The following is a 25402-nucleotide window of genomic DNA, read 5'->3' on the forward strand; positions in this document are numbered from 1 at the left end:
TCGTTAAACCTAATGCCTCCAACCCATTAGGCCTTTTGGTAGTATTTGCCGTCTGTTTCAAATAGAAACCTCCGGTAGTTTTCCAGGTCTTCCTCTGTAGGTGGACTATTTACAGTTATGGTGTCCCTTATAAGCTGCCTAGGATTTGTTGTCATAAACGATTACTTTGGTGCTGCATTTTATCAAATTTTACTTGAGAATTGAGAGATAAAAAGATAGTCGCACTATATCAATAATCTATTCATTTCATATGAATCTGATGATTCTATTGTTAGCATTGGATTCCCCGATATGTTTCTTGTTAGAATTCTTTTTAGAAAGACATGTGGTACATACAGTACAGACCATGTGAAGGTTGCCAACATCCTAAGTGAAAGTGTTTTTGCAGAATTAACTGGATTCGAACTTGGCACACTTAGGTTGTCAGTCCATATCGTTAACCACTGAACTACTGTCACTGCTCATAGCAATAATAAAATTAACAATTTGAACTTTTCAAAATTCCAACAATGATTTCTTTTATTTGATTTTTATAGTTTCAACTTATTGATTGCTTATTGATATCCAAAACTCCTGTCGTCCACCCAACCATTAATCATGGGAAAGAAAGATGCACAAGTCAGCCAAGGCACACCTGTTGAGAGCTACCGTAAAAATATTGGTAAGTAAATTAATATTAAGTTTTATGTTGAAGAAAAAAGAAATTGTATGCATTTATCATTTAATAGAATTTGTATTACTAGTTGTATGAATTTATTATTTTACTTTCATTTTTGTTTCGCTTATTTTTAATTTTTTTTGCATAAATATTTTCTTAATTGTTTTTAGTTTTTAAATTTATAAATACTAGTTTTAAATTTTAATGTATTTTTCTTATTAGGTATGGTACAGTTTTTATAGCAACCCCCTAAATGGTGAAGTTTGCACAAATAAAATAAATATGCCCATGTTACTCACCTGGTTGTCTAGAATACATATTCCGTAATAAGTTCAATAGTTTGGGATTTTGCCAAACACATGTATACCATTGATGCTACCACATGATGCATCGATCCTTTTAAAAGTGTATCATTTAATATAATTTCAAATTTGATATAGAGCAATTCTTTTGTTAATTAAATTTTCACATCTAACTTATTTTAAGTTTTGGGAGTAAATATGAGTTTGGTTGGTTGTTTTTGTTTTACGGCATATCAACCCTTTTCAGGTTATTTAATGCCGAATCCGGTGATTTTGAATAAAAATTTTTTAATAGAATATATTTGTTTTTTGCAAGTCAGTTTCTATTTAACTCATAGTTGGGACCCTAACAGATACTACCACTCCGAGTCAGAGTGGACCTGGGAGCAATGGCAATTAAAGGGTGGCTCCACACTCCCCAGAGCCCGCAAGCTGGGGCCTCACCATCGGATATAGTTTAAGGTCATATCCAGGACCATATGAGTTTGGTTTGACACACTTTGTAAACAATGTTTAAAAAAAATATGAGGGTTCCTATTTACTTGCCTCCCCACGAAAGCAGAGTTAGACACAATGTTGGTTTATAATGTGGGAAAAATCCAGTTCCCCAAAAGGGGGCACTCTATATAGGAACAAAAATAAAAATTGTCTCAATCATGAAGGATTTCTCTTCCACTGACCGGGGACAGAAAAGGTGAAATGCAGCATCAGAACAGATACTACACTGTGATCGTGGGCTGAAGGCCAACGGAAACCATATGAGGGTTATTCCAAAAGTAAAGTCATCTGTTTTTTTAACTCAAAAAGTTGCAGAGCTACAAAAACGGGATTTGTACCACTAAAACGAGCAACCTTTTGCGTTCTAGAATTTATTTTTCTATATAGCTATAGAGTGGTGACTATGCATGGGTGTCTGGCGTACACTTTGTCACTCACATCTCTGCTGCCACTCTGAAATTGACCAACTCATCTCCTATCTGTGCTGACATCAACTGCATTATCTTTGTAAACATTCAAATGTTGATCAGTTCAATTTTTTCTGCATGGAGGAATTCAATGATGCATGTCTTTTGATGGACATTTATGACACAGGTTGCTTTTTTTTTTAGGAGACATTACTTTTGGAATGCTCTCTCGTATAATGTACTCTTGCTACTCACCAGGTTGCCAAGAATGTATATTCCAAAATTCATAATCAATTCATAAAAAAATTTGGTGCTTCTACACTATCAGAATTAAATTTTGTAGTCGATAAATGGAGTTTTCAAATAATAAACAATGATTTCCACTGATTTTTTTTGTCAATTCTAATAAATTACAATTGTAGCTTCCAAATTATGCAGTCGAAATTACCTGAATATTATTGAATTATTTTTAAAAAAACTTTAATCGTTAATTTATTATTGCAATGAGTATTATTTATTAATAAATAATACTCATCTCAGTAATGAATTCCAATTCAATAATATATAAACTTTAATTGTGTTAGCAGGTGAAAAATTGCAGCCATCTTATTTTTATAAAATAAATCGAAACGGAAAATTACCTCCCTTTTGAACTCTTTTAAGCAAATACGATCGTTTTATTCAAATTCTATTTTCTTTAATAATTTTCTACCTTATCGATTTTCGTAATTTTTTTAATAAAAATACCAGAAATACATAGATACCATTGTTTTCGTGTGAAATTCAGTGTTACGATTTCCGAAATTTCGTTCTGATAGTGTAGAAGTGCCAAAAATTTTAAAGACTATAAAAAAACCCTTCATATATATGCATTATTATATACACATTATGTAAATGTTAACATTTACAGAAAATAATGTGCCAATGTTACTCACAATGTTGTCTAAAATATATTAAAAAATTCCTAATGATCAGTTCATTAGTTTAGGAGATTGTCCTGTGCATCTAAATGAATAAATGTGAAAGTTTTTCATCTATCCTAACTTCACATCAAAATGAGATAATTAAAACAACATAGTATTTTGAAATACTGTATATATAACTAAGAGGTGGAATTTATCTGAAGGGTTTGGGTCCTATAGGACTAGTAATCGCATGTGCCATGTTCAGGCAAGGAACATAATTTATTTCTTTGTATACACGCAGTTCACTACTTGCGTCCAGATTAAAAAAAAAAAAAAAAAAAAAAAGGAATGTAAATCAATTTCTATCACTTCTGATTTTGACCTTCAGCTGGTGCTTGTGTTATGATACATCCCAATTGAGAGATTCTACTTTGAACTTTATTCCTAAATATATATCATGTTAAGAAAAGAAAAAAATGTGAAATGCCAGTTGTGGAATTTACGACCCAAATGACAAGGTAATCCAAGGTTCTTTGATCAGTACCATCATGAAATAAACCGGAACATATTTCGACAAGACAAGAACAAATGACCAGACATAAAAACAAGATTATACATATGTATCTATAAATACATCAGCTATTTTATTATACAATAAAATTTAATAATCACAAAACAAAATATAGAATGCAATGTCGCAACGGGTCTGAACAAAACGGGGCAAATGAAGGAAGTCAGCAAGTTAATCGATCTCTTTCTTTTCTCTCTTTGTCTTTTCATTATATGATATAAAATAATATTTGGTCAACTGAAAACAAATGTCTGAAGACTTTTGTTTGGTTATTCATGGGAGTGGACAGGATCGGGATAAAAGGAGGGTATAATAATACTTATCTCTTAGAAAAGATATAATCTGAATAAAATGAAAGATCCAACAGAAATAAAATATTCAAGAGAAGTCATCATCTAATTCCAAGCTTTCCGGAATTTTAATAGTTCTTTGAGATTCGCAGTAACATGTGCATTCCTCAATTTGTGGTAAGCATGATTCTTTGTGGTGTCTGCCCTTTTTTCCGTACAGTTATCTCCACTCAGTGGCAAATTTGATCATTTCTCCGCCATAGATTCTGGCAACGTCTGCATCTAACGACATTTGAACTCAGAATCTTTTTTTAAATATTTTCTGCCCCCATGTGGTCTCATTTGTGTGTCGACTGTTTTTTTTTAAATTACTTGCCTTCTCTCTCTCTTTAGGTAAAGATATATGTGATGTGACAAGGAGATAGATTGAGCTGTTTGTCTGCATTGCTTTCGCTAATAACTTAACGCATCAGCGTTTGTAAATCATCATTGCTTTTCACTGATTGAATAAAAATCCAATCAAAGAAGGAGAGGAATCTTTGTCATCACGTATTTTAACTCTATTATTGGTATCAACACTTAATCGTGCTCCCACGTAACACTCAAAGAATGTGATCAAATCCAAATTAGCAAAAGATTCAACATTTTTGGTTTTCTCTCAGACATGATGTACATACCACCATTTGCACTACAATTGTCTCCCCATCTCATGCAGACATGATGTTGTCAATTATGTAGATTACGTTTAGTGGCAGAGGATGCTCGGAATTGATATGAGCTGTCACCTTGTTGAAATACTGCCAGAACAGTATTGGAAACGTTCGTGATTGAGCATTTCTTATTCAAGTATGTCACAGCAAGAACATTTAGGCGAGTCCTCAATTCCGGAACTTTGATTTTAGTCAAAAAGCCAAGGCACCACCAAAAATAATGTTTTTATGACTAGGCATTTTTTAGATGAATGAAAATATACCATCCTTTGGGGAAGAGGTCAATAGAGTACCTATTCTGTTGTAGCATACTTACAGGCATTACCTTCTCTAATTTGGAGGATTAGTGTAGTAAACTTTTGTTTTTTTCGGGAGTAATGTAGTATATATTCATTTATCATGATACCATCCTCCCAGATATTACTATCTCTTTCTTGGAAGGGAATAATGTAAAATATTTTCATTCGTCATGACATATTCCTCCCAGCAATTACCTCCCTTTTCGAGGGTGGGGGCAGTAGAACAGATTTTCCCAACCTTTTTTGGCAAACGCCCTCCTAGAACACTCAGATACTTACTACTGCCCCCCTCCCAATGCGTCCTTACATAATAAGTAGTGGTGGTAGTACATAATTTATTCATGTTTATTATTGCGTTTCATTATGACAAATACAAATAGTTACATATAAAATATAAAGGATTTTACATCAATGCTGAATATAAAAAATTGGAACATTCTTTATCAATATTGACAGTTTAAAACCTAAATCTTGTTTGCATTCATGAATTGTATGTAACAAAAACAAAATTATCAAAAGTTGTATATCCAATTTCAAAATATAAATAAAATTTTCAATTAAAGTAAACAAAAGACAATTTTGTTAGCACTTTGTAAATAAATCCTTCTGTACTATAACATTATTATATGTATAACATTAAGCATTATTATATATAACATTAAACATTATTATATATATATATATATATAACATTATTATATATAACATTAAACATTATTATATATAACATTAAACATTATTATATATAACATTAAACATTATTATATATAACATTAAGCATTATTATATATATAACATTAAGCATTATTATATATATAACATTAAGCATTATTATATATATAACATTAAGCATTATTATATATAACATTAAACATTATTATATATATAACATTATTATATATATAACATTATTATATATATAACATTAAACATTATTATATATATAACATTATTATATATATAACATTAAACATTATTATATATATAACATTATTATATATATAACATTATTATATATATAACATTAAACATTATTATATACATAACATGAGCATTATTATATATATATATATAACATTAATGAAAAAGACGTTGAAAATATGAATCAGAAATTAGATTCAGGAAACACTTAAGAAGGTTTGTAAACATTACAAGGTGTGATTCTTGAATTAATTTTTCCAATTAAAAATAAGTGTGATGCAATCAATTTCTACATGAATTGTGAATCCAAAAGAAAGTCGGTTGAGCAACACCTAGTTATGTGACGTTTCTGAATTTTTTTAGATGAGGATTGGTTATTCGTATTATTTGGATTCATCAGACTACTGTTCTCATCTTGAGTGTGATTTTCACAACGTTTCGGTTGAGTACTTGGAAAAATCAGTTGTATAAGGGATATTCTCCTGAAGGTTGATGGTTCAATCCTCAGATTGGGTGACCGAAAAATACAATTGCAAATTACTTAGGACCTTTATCCAGTCATGGATGACTGAACAAGAGCATGCTACCCCCGTGAAGTAAATAAAGGGTTCCGCTTGAGATTCCATCCAAATTCCCGAGTTCGACAGAAACATTTCCGAGTTCGACAAGATACACCTGAAGAAGGTCGGAGTTTATAATACGAATAACTTAGGTATGTTACTAAAAGCTATTTTATCCTCCCCCCCAAAGGATCTTAGGGATCCCCTATACAATAATTTAGCCACCACCTACCTGAAATTTCATAATGATACCCGGGTGGGCTGGATAGACGCCATTGTGAAACCTTGCAGTAGAGTATATGTTCGTTCCTCATAATACAATCCTCCCAGGATTACCTTCTCTTTTCTTTTTATAGTATCTGTTTTGTTGTCATATCATTGCATATTAAGTTTTCCTTTTTTTATGGGAGGGGGGACCTTAATATACGTTCACTATGATACCATCCTCCCAGTTATTACTTCCTCCTTTGGTGGTCAGTGTAGTATATGTTCATTCACTATCATACCATATATAGACATAAATAATATATACACATAACTAACTTTATAGAGATAGGAATTAAAGTCAAAAGATATCAAAATTAGCTAAGTCTGAGTATGTGACGAATGCAGGAAGGAGGAAATCTTTAATCCTATAGGTTTTAAGGAAAATAATTGCTTTTTTTTATTGTTATTCAGAATTCAATTTGATTGCGTGCATTTTAATCTGTTTATTTTTCCTGTTTTTTTTTTTAAACAAAAATGGAAAAAGGCTAAAAACAAACTGTATTCAATATGTTTAACATTTACCAGGCTTGCAAAATAATAATATAAATAAAATAAAATAATATTTTTTAGGGAGGGTTAAAATGAATTCTTTGATTATTTTTTTTTTTTCTTTTTCTTTACAGGCAAGGACAACAACAAAAAGTCAAAGAAAGATGTAAAAGAAGCAAAGAAAAAGTCAGATTTGAAGAAATCTGCGATGCCAATAAAGGTAAATTCCAGCATAATTAAATCTCTTTTTATGTAGCTTGTGGTTTGAAATGTTTAAAAAGTTGTTACAAACCTACCTTGTGGATGGACCAAAAATGAATGAAGAAAAAAAGAACTAAAAATGGCCGCTTTATCTCTTTACATGCCTGCAATGTTATCACCTAATATGCAAATGAGATGCTCCTAGTTGGAGATAAGAACCCTGATTTTTCAGAGAGGGTGTTCCTTTTGGAGTTGGATTTTGAAGAAGTGCTTTTGAAGTTGAGAGAGTAATAGCAGAGAGTTGAGTTTTTGGACTAAGGAATTTTAGCAGCAGTGTGTCAAATCTAACAATTGAGATTTGACTAAATTAACTGCATAATTTTAACACATACTGCAGTTTTGTGGTTTTCATTGATCTTCAGAAGTGTGTCATTGCTATTAAACAAGATGATGAGACTGTAAGTGATGAGTTATCTACCCTTACATATTTTTGATTGATATTTAAAAATTTTATTTACTTTTGTTTTTTTATATATTAATTTTTTTTCACTAATGTTCAATTGACTTTTGTTGTGTTTGAATGGTTAAGGGTGTTTGTTGCAGACACCAGGAGCAATTTTGTTGCTGGTTATTGGCTGGGGTCCCACTTTGTAGGCTGCGTTGTGGAACCAATTATTGGGAAGGTAGCGTGTTCGATTACTAGAAGGGTTGAATGTCATTGTTTGCAGATTGTACAACATGTAGTAAACTGTTTGTTGCATCTATGTGTGCGTTAGTGTATACGAGAGTTCATTGAAGTATACGTTGGATGTTCATTGTGTATGTAAGTTTGTTAATGCCCTGCCGAGGCATATCTAAGATTTGCATCCAGTCACGGAGGTTCGAATCGAAAGAGAAAGATTGATGGAGAGAGACAGACAGAGGTAGTGAGTGTTGCATTATGCATTAGCTCTCCCTCCAGGCAACAAGCCACATATTCAAACCATAGTAACAGGAGAGATGGCAAAGACTTGCGATTGAGGTGTTGACGGAGTAGAGCTGTTGGATCATCAACATTGCAAAATGTGTCAGAAGCCATCATCGCCAAAGACTTACAGCCATAACAGAGCTGCTGACACTGGGAGCAGCAGCAGCCTTATAAAAATATGCAAATGAGTAAGCCAACTGTACAAAGTGACGTCACAGCAGGGACAAAAGGATGTATGACTGGAGAATCCGGGGTGTTCGGAGTAGTGGTCTTCAAGACGTGACGAAAGAAGCACGTGTTTGAAGTGTGGCTGGTGTTTGGAAAAGCATGTGTTCGAGACACATGGGTGATGTCACAGCAGGGGTGAAAAGTCGCACATGTCCGGTGAAAAGAAGAGATTAATTGTTTAAATATTAAGAAAAATGTGTTGTTGGAAATACTAGATATAAAGGCTTTTGCTATAAAAAAAAATAAGAAAAAGTGGTTTGAGTTGAGTTTTTTTTTTCTTATGTACCTTGCGACTGAGTCTACAATGTGTTGGGTCTTTTAAAATGTAGCTATGCTTTTAAAAAAATATACAATGTTACAGTTTCTGCCATGCAAATACCCTCATTGGCCATGTTTCCCAATCATAGATGGCTAATTGATGGCTGATGTGTTTGATTGCAAACAGCTCTTTTTTCTTTACTTTTTTTTAAATCTAATTTCAAACATATGAGACAGACATATAACTGAATATGATGAAAGAATGAGTAGATGTAGAGTAGTTGAAATAGCAGGATTAATTGCCAAGAAAAGACCAATCAAAAAACATGGGAGAAAGTGATTAAAAAAAAATGGACTTGAGTGAAAGAGAGATATATAAAAAACTGGCCAGAGATAAATTTGTTTAGAAGTCAATTTCTTAAAACCATCCAACATGCGCTAGCAGTACATTTATCTCTCTCCCAGAGCAAATGAAAAGCCAGCACTATGGTTTGCAAAAAATGCCTGGGCAGGCCTGTTGGCATTCCTCGGTCTAGGCACCTGAGGCAATAAAGTAATCCTTTCTCAAAGCGTGAGAAGGAAAAGTCTCAGAGAGTGGACCTCCTAAAACTGTACAGGACACAGGACCATGCACCTCAACTAACAGAACAAACCTTCTCAGCAATGGCTTAGTCTGGTGGCTTTGGGTCTGGAAGAAAACCCTTGGCCAAAACGAAATGCGCTGATAATAATGATGAATAGAATGGCCAAATTTTGATTATTTCAAACTGCTTAATGTTATCCCTGTATCTACGGGTGCATCCATCTTTTTAACCAAACTAATAAAGCATTTTTCTACTTCATTCTCTTTCAGGAAGTAATAGTGATGCTGTTATCTCTGATGGGAATCATGGCTGGTGTCTACGTATTTTTCTACTGGTACATGGGAGAACAGACGTCAACATTCCATAAAGCTGAAGAAGAATAATGACGACGCTTTGCTGCATTCATGTTTCTATTTACTTGCCTCCCCACGAGGGCAGGATTTTTCACTTACCAAAAACAAAAAATTCAATGCAAGCAAAATTTGAAAACTATGGCTGATGAAAGTATGTGTGCTTCTACAGAATTTGAACTGAACCAAACCAACCTTTGCTGAACTAAACATAAAATTAAGACTAGGATTATAATAGGTTTAGGGTGAAAAAAAAAAAGATTTTAGCTTAAATTCTGTAGACGTACCAAATTATGGATAGTAAAGAATCATGCACCATTTTGTGACATTATGCAATGTATGTTTAAACATAATGAGATTCATTTATATATTAATATTGCATTTCATCTGTTTTAATTGTCCATGTACTGGTCCAAATGAAGTGGATGCATTATTAAGAGTCCATACTCATTTATGATGAATAGCAATGGGTTTGACATTAAATTAAGTTAAATTATTCTTCAACTTTTCAAATAACCTATATTCAACACTGGAGTTAAAAAAAAAAGCAATAAAAAAGTTGAAGAGTGATTTAACCTAATTTTACCATCAAACCTATCACTATCCATCATCAGGAGAGTAGAAAGTGCATCTTGATTTTAATTACAGCATCCTCGTAACTCTTGTTTCTCTTATTTTATCTTTTAGTCCTCACATTCCATGAACGAGATTTCTGACAAAGTTGGAAGAATTGCTATTTTCTATGTATCGAACATATCATTAGCTAGTTTTTGACTGTGAAGTAAATTTGTTTTATTAAAAAAAATTATTTTTTAGCTCCTTACATAAGGTGGCTTCATGCGTTGTCTGAAGCGATTTCCATTAAAAACGCATAAATGCTGAAAAAGATTGAAATGCCACATTAATAATGTGAATCTCATTAGATTTAAACATACATTGTGTAACATCACAAGGCAGCACATGATCCTTTAGATAGTAGGGTTTTCTTTCTTTATTTATTTTCTGAAGTAAATTATAAATTTACTTCAGAAAAAAAAAACTTTGTGCCAAAAAATGAAGTACATGATTTCTGTACATCTATGAAAATACTATATATAAATTCAATTTGAGAAATAGAATACAATTATATTGTTCATTATAGAATTTGAATATAAAATATATATATATATATATATATATATATATATATATAGTACAAGATTTTGTTGAAGTTCAAAGACTTAGATTTTTTGTTCTTTTATATAACTATTGTTTATTTCACCTTAGATCTCTTCATTACAACTGTTTTGATAATGGGCTGACAATTCTATGATTTTATGTTTTCATAGAAATTTTCCTCCCATCAACTCATCAGATGCAATTTCTAGCTAATGTTATCAACAATAAGTTAATTTATACATGATAAATACATGATATATAATGGTTGTATAGATTGATTTCCTAGAGGTAAATCCAACAAAACCAGTGTGATTATTAAAGAGTGCTCAATGGCGGACAGAGCTAGTATATAGTCTGTTTATTATACAAACATTATTGTATGTAACCAATAATGTTTGTATAATAAACAGATTTTATATATATATATATATATATATATATATACTAGCTGTACCTACCCTGCATTGCCCAGGATTCATTGAAATCAATGTAATTTTCAAGTTTTATTTATTTGCATATTTTTTAAACTTAAACAGAAAAAAAATAAAATAATATAAAAGTTAGTTATTCCCCTTGATGAATTTGGTATTTGTGAGGGGGGATGAGTACAGAAAAATGTTTCTTATTAAACATGTTGGGTCAGACTAACTTTTGAAATAAATTGTAGTAAATAATGTTATTATATTGACATAAACATGGTACAACAGTAATAAATGAAAACGAACTAGTCACAGAGGCAAGACAATTTATTAAGATAGATATTTCTAGGCAGCTGTTTTGCCATATCATGATTTTTCAATGTGGCAAATGTTTTTATGCTGAGATTTAAACTCTTGTATAAAACATTCTTCAAGTTATAGTTCATCTTAACAGGTCCCATCATTATGTAAGTGAATGTTCCTAAAAAAAAAAAACTGTGCTTCTGTGATGGTTTTGTTTGAATTATTTTTTATAAATGTCAGCTGAGGCAACATCTGATTATCTCTTAAGGGCACGAAACCTGGTGTAATGTTGAGACCTGTTATGTGTTGTAATTTTAGTAATGGTATCAGCTTTGTTATACATTACAACATTGAGCACTTTAAAAATTGTTGTTTTTAATTAAATACCATCTCATCAGTTTTTAACAATTGTTTTTTTTTCTATTCACACTGAACTTTTTTATAATAAAATATATGTATACTGTGCTAGAAACAAACTATCAAAGTGCTCAACTGTAAGTCATACAAGAGCCAATATTTATCTTATTTAAATACTATACATGATTGTAATTGTTGGAGAAACCCAGGTTTCATCTGCCTGATAATTCGGGAATTAGGCAAAATTGCCAGATTACCAGACAAACAAAACCTGGGTATTACCAGCAGATGCAGTAAGGTATAATATGTAAATAAAATATATAGATTCCAAAATTAGAAAAAAAGGTTGAGGATTATATCAGCCAAAACGTTGTGAAAATAACAACCAAAATGGAATAATATTCCAAATAATACAATATATTTATATATAATAATAATGATAATAATAATAATAAATATTTAAAATAACAACCAAGGTGAGAGTAATATTTTGAATAATACAATATATTTATATATAATAATAATAATAATAAATATTTAAAAGAAACGTATAACACTTTACTGCAGTTTCACATCTAATCATCAGACGTGCATTTCTGTTCTGCATGTTAAAAAACTTATTAAATAAAAAGTCTGTTGTTATGATGACTGCAAAAAATTATAGGCTGGCTAAAATAATGTGTAAAAGTACATTAAATTTATAAGTATATTACTAGTTTAATCTGCATCATACAATAGGATGATGTTATTTACATATCTATATTTTATACAGATTAGTTAATTGGCAAACTAAGTTAGCAAGTAGTTGGATTTACTATGCGCAGTAGGTCAAGCAAATTCAATTTTTACTGGTTCAAGATCCTCATTTGAGCCACTGAAAACTATAAATATGAACAATCAACTAATTATTCAACTTTGCAAAACAATCAATAACCTTTGCAAGATGAAAACAATAATTTTCTGTTGGATACTATTAGGAATGCTATGAACATCTGAATTCATTCCAGCTATTGATAAAATAAGTTTGGGTTTAATGAATAGAAGTATTCTTTTTTTTTTTTTTTTTTTTTTTTTTTTACGGACTGTTATCCTCATCTTCATAGTTGTTTCACGATGTTTCGGCCAACTTATTCTCTGGCCTTCTTCAGGTCATCAACCACAACGGGATAGGAATGCTGAGTCCCGTAACTGTATTCCCAGTAATTACTGCTGTCCATAGTTGTTGTTTTGCCACATTTTGACCAACTAATCCTCTGGCCAAATTTAGGTAGGATTGAAACCGCTATCTTCAGACAGTGCTCACCTGAAACCCTTGAGACTCAATGCCTCTATCCACTGTGCCACGTGTTCTGAAGACCAAAGGATAAGTTGGCCGAAACGTCATGAAACAACAACTATTAAGGTGAAGATAAGTTAGCAAAAAATGAATATTGAAATTATGAGGCCTCATCTCAAAGGATTAAAAAAAAAAATTAAATAATATATAATTCAATGAAGCATGTCATCTTCGGAAGTAAAAGTTAACATTGAGTCATAACTTTTTTTTTTAATCTAAATAACTGAAATACTGAAAAGCAATATTCATTTTTTTCCCTAATCTAAATGGAAATGCTTTAAAAAAATAAATAAAAATAAACCAATACTTTTCAAGTAAAAAGGAAAATGTTATGACTATATTCTTTAGCGTGAAAGATAATATACTATTGAACAAAGACCAGGATTATATAATACAAGTAAAAAAAAAAACTAACATTTGGCAGCTTTTAATCGGACTCTATTCTTTTTAAATGCTTATCTTACATTACATATCTTTTAAAATTATAATTTTTAAAGCTAATACTTTCATTTAAACTACTTCCCTTGAAAACTAATGAACATGATATTTTTAGAAAGGCTTTGGTAATTTATCCATCTTTATTATTAAATCACTAAAATAACTTAATATAGACAAAACTATAGAATAGGAAAATAGAATAACAAAAATACAAATAACAACCTGTAAAAAGTTTTTTAAAAAATAGTTATGCAAATTAACAAATACAGCTATTTGTGTGCCTACCTACGTATGTATAGTATTTAAAAAGATTTATATTATAGATTTAAATAACAGTTAGCTGTTTTGATGGTAATAAATGCAAAAGTTTTGCATTTCTTTAAAAGATAGATATCTCCTTCAAATATTTTTTATTGTTTTTTTTATTACATTTTCACCCAAAACAACGCACATTGCCACTTTGGTGTAGGGGGCTACTATCAGGGACATAGACATCAGGGTTACTGTGTAGGGAGTTGGACAGCAAGATGTCGGTTCACGTTGCATTTGGACTTCTGCATATCAGTACAGTTGGGGAAGCAGGGACTCGGCAGAGAATTCCAAAGTCTAGCTGTTCTGGGGAAGAAACTACCAGAGTAGAAGGCTCTCTTACATCTAGGGATCTCTACTGTGAAGGGGTGGGATTTCATTTTAAAAATAAGTCAATATAGTTAGTGGGATTTCATTTTAAAAATAAGTCAATATAGTTAGAAACATAATGATTCATTGCATTTTTTTTCTCAACTATGCACCTTGTTCTTCATGAGTTGTTTTTTTTTTTTTTTTCATTGAGGATCAATTCTATGCTGTGATATGGGGACAACGAAATCATCTGTGCCTCTGAAATATATGCAATACTTTATTCATATTTCTATTTGAAATCAACATTGGTTTTCAATAAAATATCTTTTCATTCATGTTTTCACTTGTTATTCAATCTAATCGTTTTATATATAATTTTAGCACAACACTACAACTGTCTGTTCTGGAGTCCAAGTTGGAACTTTTTTTAAGAGTCAGTCAGATGTGTGAGTTACTGACTACAATCTTTTTTTAATAAATAAAAATATAAATAATAGATAAATGATAAAAAATAATTATTATATTAACAACACAGAAAAGCAATTTAAATCCATTATTATTAAATTAAAAATTTATTCACTGCAGTATTGATGCAAGCAACCATCTTTTGCGCATTTTTAAAAATAGTTTAAACCCATATCTGAAGAGGAGGAGAGAGCAACACAAGGATTCTGCCTGTCAGATTTTGAATGGAATATGCTGGCTTATACAAGGAAGTTTTTCCTATATAACTCATTGGGGAACCTTGACGCCCGCCTCTAATATAACTATTGTGCGTATTTAGGTAGCAGTCTTTCATTTAACAATAATTGTGAATTCTGATTAATTATACCTTTTTTTTCCTATTTTTCTAATAATCATTTTTGATTTTGATTTTTATATATATATATAAATAACAACCACATAGAAAGATACAAAATTATGACATGTTCATCATTGCTTTTAAAATATGCTGAAATGCCCATCTTAATCTTGATTTTTTTAACCTTTTAATATTGAAACGGTTATTTATGCAATTTTTTTTTCACTTTTCGCTGTTTTTTTTTGTTTTTTCGAACACGTTCATTCCCCCCCCCCTTTTTTTTAGTTTTTGTTTTTCTGATTTTTTTTAAAGGAGTTTTATGTTCATTCGCTGTTTTTTTGTTTTTTTCTTTTTGTTTTGGTTTTTCTGATTTTTTAAAAAAGTTTAACATCGTTTTTTTTTGAACAAGGTTATTACTACACCCATTTTGTTTTGATCTACCCCCCCAACCCTCACCACTTCCCCCAACACATATATCTCTAAACACCCGGGCAAGGCCAGGCATCCGCACTAGTCTATATATATAAAAGGCAAAAATGTGTGTGCACATTTTATGTATGTCCGGCAAAGGCTTTTTTGAGGGGATTCTTCGTCGGGTTACTACTTTTTAGAACTTTTTATACTGTCTAGATCGTAATATGTACGATTTGCGTACACTCATGGCATCTGGATTTATTTACATCGACTTTTACAAAATTCTTACTATTTCGGCTGGCCTCGTGTGTGTTGGGCTTTTTTGTATAAAAGCGAATCTAAAGCGAAGGCAGCTGTTTCCAGCCCTCGTGCCGGGAACGTCCAGAAAGCAATGAGGTTGATCAATGCGAGGGAAACTTCTTATATCAGACAATTGCTATTCAATTGGACACTCCCCTTTTTATAGGGAGCTGGTCCTCCCCCCCCAACATCTTGGGGGAACAACTGCCTCGCAGTAAAAGTTAACTGCAGAATTTCCATTTGACCTTATTAAATTCATGCACCTGTCAATTTGTGTAAACAAACCCCAAAAAACTGCCTTGCAGTAAAAGTTAACTGTGCGATTTCTATTGTGTGATATTTGACCTCATTTTTTTATCCTTAAATAAATTCAAACGTTTTTCTGTTACTCTCCCTTGCTGGTCGAGCGGGTAAACATGTCAGGCTTTTTTTCACACTTTATTTTCCACCTTCACCTCAAGGCTCTTGATTCGATCCTACCTACCTATCAAAACTTTTTTTTTGTTACCCCCCCCCCCCAACACACACATCTACAAACACCCGGGCAACACTGGGTACTCCCGCTAGGCTATATATATAAAAGCGAAAATGTGGGTTTATGTGTTTTTATGTCTTGTAGAAACTTCCGACAGAGGTGACGGATTTTCACGCGATCAGTATCATTTTGAAGCTCGACATCTTGGACAACAAATATCAAAAAATTGGCCAAAAGCATTAATTCCTTCACCTTAAACTGGACCCTTTTCTACAAGGAGGGGTGGCAAAAAAATCGTTCTTTCATTTTCTCTCCTACTGCTACTATAACAATGACGTCATGTTTGACCTAGAAACCGACGTTAGTTTAAACCACCTGCAATCTTTTTAACGGTTTCATTTTGTCTGTTCTCAGTTGTATGTCTCTTTGGTGTAGGGGTAACGTGTCAGAATATTCTTTTCTGCCTTAGCCTCGAGTTCGAGCCTACTTCCCTATCTGAACTTTTTTTTTTCTCTTTTACACCTCCAAACACCCGGGCAACTTTTTTTTTTATTTAAACAGGTTTATTACTTCGCTTATTCTTTAGTTTACCCCCCCTCTATGCACACACACCTCCAAACACGTGGTCATCAGTTGTTATCTTAAGATTACAGATTGAAAAAGGGTTATTTATGCCATTTTTTTCTGCTTTTCGACGTTCATTTTTTTTTCCTTTGTTACGTTTGTTCGTTGTTTTGTTTTGGTTTTTCCAATTTTTTTAACATCGTTTTTTTATATAATATTTAAACAGGGTTAACCCTCCCCCCTACACACACACCTCCAAACGCCAGGCACCCCCGCTAGTCTATAAATATAAAAGCGAAAATGTTTGTGTGTGTGTTCATTTTCATGTATGTCCAAGAAAGGCTTTTTTTCCGAGAAGCGATCGGTCGCCTCACAACTTCTTAAAACTTTTTATATCGCGCCTAAATGATAATATCTACAAGTTAACAATTGGGGTCGCCTGTCTATTTAATTTGCCCGACTTTCAAAAGATAAATATTCAACAATTTTCGATCGCCGCATCTGCATTATGCTTTTTTGTATAAAAAAGAGGCGAACAGACTTGCGGTAAATAAAACACTGTCCCACACTCAAAGGTGACGTTATTAACTCGTCAAAAACGGGCACCTGCTGTTAAACATCGCACAATTTTTTTCACACTTTACTATTTTCCAACTGCGCGTCAAAGATTTGTTTTTTTTGTTTTGACTTAAGCCTCACTCGATTCCAAGTCACTGAATCCACACTGTGAAGAGACAAGCCTCCAGACTTAGGGTCGACCACCCCAACTTTACTAATAGAATCGACCAGTCCCCTAGCATTTGCATCTTGAGTCAGAAACTTATGAATAAACAGAGTTTTATAACTTTCAGTGAATAATTATCCTGGTAATTTTATACTATAAGCCCAGTTATTGACTTATTTTCTTCTTTTGGTTTGAAATGACTCTTGTCGAAGAAACAGCCCAGTTCAAGAGCAGACAAATCTGATGACATCACTTGCTGGACGTTGGAGAGAAAGGGGTACACTACACTACAAAACTGACTTCATAATCTAGTGGAGAATGCATTCTTTACTCTACTCTATTCTTTCTCACAGAAGTTGCTAGTCTTTCTCTACTTTATTATTTTCATTACAGGTGCTCAACAGACCTGCAATCTATGGTCCCTCCCACGTAAAACATACAACTCGTCTAGCTACAATCACTGAAAATAATTTTCCTTTCTTGCTCTTAAAACAGCTAACAAAGTCTAACTTTTTCCCTGGCATTGTAACTACGTAACACATATTCTCAAGAACTGAAATATAATTTATAGCTTAAAACTTACTTTAAACTTTCCAATTAATGTTTAAAACGTATATTTTTAGACCGCATCTTCTCATGCAAGGACGTTCGATGAAACAAAATTTATTATTTATTCATTGCAGACTATTATCCTCATCTTGTTTCACGCGTTTCAGCCAACAATTCCTTTGGTCTTCATCAGGTGGTTAATCGTGATCGAATCTCCTAACTGCATCCTCAGCAACCTTCCATAGTTGTCTCATTGTTGTCGTGAAGATGAAGATAATCGCAATAAATAAATGGATAAATAATACAAATTACTCATCTCAATAAGAATTCCAATTAAATAAAATTGATCTTGTTTGCCTATTTTTTTTTCTTTGTGTGTCTGAAGCATGTGGTCATGTGATAGGTTCACACTTTTTACGATATCCTTTGCAATACATCATTGAAGTCTACAAGATCTTTTAAGCTGCACTGATTGCTGATTGGATGGTAGAGGACAAGCATAGTAGTGCTGCATTGCTATGGTCTTTCACTCCACAGTTGGATCAGTTTTGTAACCCTGTTGGAACACAGCAGTTTTTGATTGTCCCATTTCCATGCAGTGAAGTATCCTGCTAAAACCCACAGTGCTTCTGAACGAGGAGAGAGAGAGAGAGAGAGCTCAATAGAGAGAAAGTTCAATGTCAGTAAGAGGAAAACCATTCTCTATCCCTTTGGTCGACAGCTATCATCTGGTTTCTTCCTGAGATGTTGTTAGGGGCTGGATATGGCTAAGGAAGTTTTTTCTTTACTTTAGTCAGTGGGCAGTTCACATTCATGAAGGAGATGGGATCCATTACTGGCAGGATTTGTGATCTTTACTTGATTAGTAACTTCCCGTCACACATCTGAAGGTTGTTCACATTGGTAGGCTTCATACAATCAGTGATCAAGTTACAGGTGTTGTTCAACTTTTGACTATTGATTCATTCATTGTATTTTTTCATTCTTCCAATATGCATTTTTAATATCAGATTTAAAATTATTAATGTAAAAAAATTGCCTTGAGCATGTATAAATCATACACTGGTTATCGTTGGGAAGTCAGATTTTCGATTGTTTGGAGACAAAATACACTTTAATTTATAACACGTGAAGCATGCATGGTCCATCGTGAGTGCATAGTGAATGAGGCATAAAAGAAATGACTAAGTTCAGCATTGGTTCTTCCCCTCTCCCATTTAACCCCAAAAGTCCCCAGGGGATGTCAAATTCTGGTGAAAATGAACAAACAGTGCAGTTTTAGCCTTAACATATGTTAATTTGAGTTCTGCACCATGCAAAAAAAGAAATGACTGAGCCATTTTAACCCGAAAGCCACCCCTAGGGGGGCAACCGGAGTTTTCCTGGAAAATCTGTTACTTTTTTACTCACATCATGTTTAATGTTTGTGCAAAATTTTTTAAAAATTCCAAGGCGTAGTTATTGAGAAAAGTGTGGACAGACAAACGGACAAGGGTAAATTTACAGGTGCACCCTCCTTTTGACCAAAAAGTTTATTAATTGAAAAAAAGAATCACAGAGAAGCCAACACTTTAAAGTGATAGGTAACTTGTGCATGCAAGAGACAAAAATATAAACAGACAGAATAGCTTCTCTCGTTACTGCTAGCTACATTGCTCCTCTCTCTTTAACCGAAACATTTCTAGTTAGAGAAAGTAATAGAACATTAATCCAATTTGCCAGAATCACATGATTTAACCAGGTTCTATTTTACTGAGGTCACCTCTAACCCCCAGGTGTCACAAACTTTTTTTTTTTAAATTCAAATAATGGCTTCCATTATGTAACAGAAATGCAATCTTCAAGTCAACATATTAGTGCCTTCTTTTAAAACCAATTAATTTTGTGGCTAAATAATTACATCCCTCAAAATACCACACATGGGTGGCAAAATTTGGGGGAGGGGCAGACAAAGAAGTGTTGTGAAGGATGAACAGTGGTTTAAACAGGATGTGGCAGCTCCCCACATTTCAAACAACTCATTGTGAGACACATTGGTGATCATCTCATCAGTAGGAGGCGGGATTCTGATAAAGCTCACTTACTAGACCCTAACCTGACTGCCACAGTGATTTCTATCAGTGAGATTATTACAAAGATAATATATGTATCAAAAGAAATGCCAGACAATCCTGAAAACAAGTGTCGTCGCAGACAAAATCAGAGTTGTGTCCAGAAAATAGCGTGTTAGATTTACTGCCAATTTTGCACGTCATTTCCAAGTGTGCTTATCATTGAACAGCAGGAAAACAAAGACTGTTGGACATTCATAACTGAAACTTGGTGGACAAGTCAGATAGAGACTAAAATTTATTTGTACCAAATATGGTTGAATTGAAAAAGGATTGTTAATTTTATTAACGATCCCAGGGGTGAAATTTTTTTTCGGGGGGGGGGGGGTAGAGGGAGACACCCAATAGAATATTATATTTTTTAGAGCAAAATACCTAAACAAGTTAAATATATAAGTAGAGCTATGACAACAGCATATTCTTTTCATTGTTTTGTCTCTCGAGTATATATCCGACACAGTTAATCAACTGAGAACCACATCACTCTATATAACAGCATATAAGATATCAATGGATACACACTCGAGAGTCAAAACAATGAAAAGAATATGCTGTTGTCCTAGCCCTAATGAGTTTTGAAGATTTTAAGAATCAACTGGATGAATCTATTAAATGCTTTTTGTTGAAACCTTCTTTAATTTGGTAATAGACAATTTGGCAGTTTTCTACCTGAATTTTGATTAGCACTTCTGAGGGTTCATACGGTATACAGAAAAAGAAATTTAAATTTTTGAGATGAAAATTGATTATTTGGATTATTTAGACTATTGTTCTCATCTTGAGAGTTATTTTCACAACATTTTGGCTGATATAAACCCGGACCTTCTTCAGGTGTATCTTGTCAACCATTGGAATCTTTCGATTGAATTTAGAAATCTTTCTGTTAAACTCTGGAATCTGTACAAAATTTTGAACGGAACTCTCTATTTAATCTATGGGGGTTGCATGTTCTCATTCCATCAGCCATGATCAAGTAGAAGTTTTAATTTGCAATTGTATTCTTAGTATTGTCCACATTAAAGATTAAACTTCAACCTTCATAAGAGTTTCATTTAGAAGTGAAGTTTACCTAGTATTTTACCAAGTACTTTATCCATTATGCCATGGGTCCAGATGATAACAGTCTGAATAATCCAAATACCATACAGTCTTAGAAAAAAAGAAAAACAAAACAAATAAAATATAAATCAATTTATATACATTATTATTATTATTTTTTTTTTTTTTTTTACTTTTCTGAAAATGAGCAATTATTTACACAAGATATATTCCAAATTATTCGTCATTTATCGTCTTTGGTGAGTGTCTGGATCTTTTCCATATTGTGCTCAATGGCTTTATGTAGATAGTTAAGCCACTCCATATCATCTTCACTAGTAATGTGTGAACCGCTACAAAAAAAAAAAATAAATAAATAAATAATAAGTCAAGATTTGCTATTTGAATACAAAATTTTAAATAATAAACATTTCATTCATAGATTTCTTTGTATTTATTCATATAAAGATGTTGATGGTATGGCTACGTTGAATGAATGGATGAGAATTCTTGGGTTAGTACATGTAGAACCAGTTCATGTAGCACGTTTAGTTTATAAGAGAAGGCCAAGGAAAACATTGGAAGTAATAAAAAATGTACTTGAGAGAAAGAGGGATGAATAAAGACCTGGCTAGAGATAGGTCACTTTGGAAGTTAATTTCTTAAAGTCATCCAATACATCTAAAATGGATTTTAAACCAAATGTCATGATAAAAAACATCACACATTTATTCATAAAAATAGATAAAATATTAGTATTTTGGTAATTCTGATGCAAATGTATTTATTCTTTAAATAAGACCATAAAGAAATGGAAAGAAAGGTGTGGTGTGTAACATAACCAGGGAGGAAGCATTTTTTTTTTCTTTAAGAAATCCTTGGGTTGTTCGCGAAACAGCTCTGTTGATTTAAAACTCCAAATATGCAATGAAACTAGTTCATCATTGATGACCTGTAAACATGCCCTATGCTGCATGTTTTTTGTGGTGCATATGAATGGCAGACATTACAGGTGATAGTTGCTTGGCCAAATAAAGAAAGAGGGAAGTATAGAGAATTGAAAATATCTCTGGCTGGAGTCAGGTCGCCAGAGATGTTTTTTTTTTTTGTTTTTGCTTGAAGTGAAATAAGTATTTAATACTATGGGTAATCATGCTGAATTCAGTTTTTGTTAGAATAGCAATGTCTATAATAACTTCTGAGTGGTTGAACGGTGACCATTAACAAAAGTCCGAATCAGTTAGGGATGAAAAGATTCCAGGAGAGGCCAGAGCAGTCTGTCTTCCAAAGCAGAGAAAAGCTGAATATTTGAGGCAGATAGTCGGTTTTTCTGAGAGCTGCTGATCAGTTGAGCCAGCATACTTCTCTGAGCAAGTTGGCTGAAGGATATTGCTAATAGGATTTTATGTGTTTTGATTTTGTCAGACAGAACTCTTTTTACAAGTTTATTATTTGATTTAAGTAAACGAGTACCACTTGTAATCTAAAAAAAAAATAAACATGTTATACAGGGTGACCCAAAAAAAAAAAAAGCTAAATGGAGGCCATCTAGAACATATGCTGTAGAACGTAGAAAAAAAGGCCAAAGACCCTTGTGTTTTGATGTGATGTTTGGAATATAATAAACTAGTTATGACCAAAGTTTCATTTCATTCGGACAAAACACTAAGAAACAGGGCCTAATTAGAGTTGGGGCCCGTTTTTTTTTGGGGGGGGGGTCAGTCTGTATTTTTATAAGGTGGACTTGTATGTTTTTATTTATTTATTTTTTTTTTGAGAGAGAGAATTCCTTTATTGCAGTGCTGACCGAATTGAACAGTAACTTTGGACACACAAAGAATCACAGCCTGTTCTTAAACCAACCTCTGAGCATCTACTACAGGATGCATTTTATGATTAGAAACAATTTTTTTTCATATACAAGATAAAATTTCTTAGACTAATTTTGTTACAAATAGAATACAGTAGAAATATTCACTTATGTTTTGGAGATAATTTGAAATAATAAATTTAAATTGAACTCAACAACACAATTATCATTGATACCCTTAAACACCAAATCTACCACAGTAAGTTTCAATCAGTATATTTATTTGATAATCTGTTTCCAACACGAAAAGGGATTGAAAATAAACAAAAATTTATAAGTAAAAATGGATGCATATTTTGAGCACAAGTGAAAATCGCTTTCCAAGTGAAAACCCTTTGATACACTTATGCATCATATAAAAATAAGTATTTTCAACAAAAATGAAGAAAAATTATAAAGTAGAAGTTTGATTTCAAGATAAAAATCAGTTTTCGCATTTTGCTCATCCACCATTCTTTATCATTTGGTTAAATAACAGACTGACTTATCCCCCCTTGCTTTACAGGATTTCCACTCTTATGAATGCCAGATTGGCAAAATATGAAAGTGTTTTTTAATTCTACTCAATAATTTTTCACTAATATTTATTTATTGCTTGATACATAACTTTAGAGTTCTCCTGTGAATTAATTTTGAACTATGATTTATATCTGTGTAATCTTCATTAATGCTCAATAGTATATAAAGACCCAAAAAAATCCAAAACAAAACAAGGCATATTTCTGCCAAGACATAAGGGCTAACGTGATTAGTTGTCAGATTTATAGGGGCCTCCAAAGTGGGTTGTGCAACAAGATCGTTGTTCATATTACATTGAAATTTATGCATGTTGATAGAGTCAGCAAGCAGGGAGGGAAGTTCAAAGGCAAGTGGCCCGAGAAAAGAAGGTAATTAGAGTAGAAAATCTTTAGACATCTAAAGATTCTCTCATGTGAAGGAGTGGGATTTTGCCACCAATCAAAGGTATTTTTATTGAAGAGATGCAAGTGCAGTAAATTCATTGGAACGCATTCTGTGAAAGTACTTGTAAAGCAAAAAAAAGGATGCAACACTGCGATATAATGTGAAAGGAGCTGGAGCTTGGCGGACAGTGCGAGACCAAATAAGTTCGAAATTCTATATCAAAGAAAGAGAGGCTATTCTATGGTGAACCAACCAAGATGAGGCAGCAATACTCCATGCATGGTTAATTGGTGGCTTTTTGGATTGTAAACCCATTATTAAGTGCTTGTAATTTATCACAAAAATATAATTCTTACAAGAAATGAATATAATAAGATTTAAAAAATTGGGGTTCTCTAGAGAATTTAATAGGGCAACTTCGTAACTCTTGCTTCTTTCCAATTTTATTCTTTAATCCTCACCTTCGAGGAGTGATGTTTCTGACAAAGGGAGAAGAATTGCTATTTTTTGAGGGGGTTGGTTGTTTGGAGTAGGTATTATATGGATATTTTCAATCATCTTATAGTATTTATCATCATTAACCGTCAGTTTATCCATCCCATTATCCGTGGATGCTTTTAACCTTGAAGAGAGTTCTTTATAAAATCAGGTTATGCCTAAGTAGCTTGCAAAGCTAGTGGAGAATGCTGGCACCCATACTGAATTCTAAATAAAACCTTATGCTATGCACTTTCTTATATTCATTTCTTGCTATAATTATATTTACGCAATGAATTACAACCACTTACAGATAGGAAGTTCAAATCACCCTATGTTGTTATATATATATATATATATATATATATATATATATATATATATATATGTATGCTAGAAAAATACCCATCCCAGTACAGGTAAAATGATTTCACCAAACAGATACACTTTGCATCACTTTTATGTTCTCTTATGAATATTAAAATCAAGATGTAATACTAAATTTTATGTCTAGAATCCTTTTTCGAATTTTAATCAGAATCCATTACATGATTATATTCTAAAAAAAAAAAAAAAAAAAAAAAAAAAGTTTAAAATTTGATGTTTAAAGCTTAAAGGATCTTAAGAAATTGAAATTTAAAAAAATCCTGCTTAATTGGTGTCCGACTGACTGATTAAAATTTAATGCAAATCTGAAATATTTGAATTTTCATATAAAGATTTACTCAGATTATGCCCCTCTCCCCCAAACACCTTTAAAATACTATAAAGAAACTAAAACGTGGAGACTATTAATTATTGATGTCTTATATCCATTGTTAAAACTGCAGAAAAATCAAAAGGTATCTTAATTTTTCTAAAGGGCTTCCACACACTTTTTATACCCTTTGAAAAACTAAATTAAACTAAATATAGCTCACATTATAACCCACTTAAGCTTAACAACTGTGCTCCAAAATTCATAATGATCAGTTAAGAAGTTTAGGAATGAATCCTGTACATAGAAACCTATACACAAACCTAAATAGGAAATTGCAAGATTTTGAATATAGAAATATTTTAATTTTGAAACAGGAAG

At 32.4% G+C, this 25402-nt stretch overlaps 2 protein-coding genes across 2 annotated transcripts in view; one reads left to right on the forward strand and one right to left on the reverse strand.

The window, feature by feature from the left end:
* The window catches only part of LOC145277988 (triple QxxK/R motif-containing protein-like), a 41245-nt gene extending 26813 nt beyond the window's left edge, over positions 1-14432 (forward strand). The window contains exons 2-4 of the mRNA XM_080130131.1: positions 537-661; positions 7012-7097; positions 9385-14432. Coding sequence (XP_079986257.1) covers positions 598-661; positions 7012-7097; positions 9385-9498 — 264 coding nt within the window. The 5' untranslated portion in view covers positions 537-597 and the 3' untranslated portion in view covers positions 9499-14432. The remainder of the gene's footprint in view (positions 1-536; positions 662-7011; positions 7098-9384) is intronic.
* Positions 14433-21212: 6780 nt separating this feature from the next.
* LOC145277989 (cyclin-D1-binding protein 1 homolog) overlaps positions 21213-25402 on the reverse strand; it is a 33229-nt gene continuing 29039 nt past the window's right edge. Inside the window, exon 10 of the mRNA XM_080130132.1 lies at positions 21213-21427. Coding sequence (XP_079986258.1) covers positions 21319-21427 — 109 coding nt within the window. The 3' untranslated portion in view covers positions 21213-21318. The remainder of the gene's footprint in view (positions 21428-25402) is intronic.

The sequence above is a fragment of the Euprymna scolopes genome, chromosome 6, assembly GCF_053919585.1.
Source record: "Euprymna scolopes isolate OS-2025 chromosome 6, ASM5391958v1, whole genome shotgun sequence".
NCBI lineage: Eukaryota > Metazoa > Mollusca > Cephalopoda > Sepiida > Sepiolidae > Euprymna > Euprymna scolopes.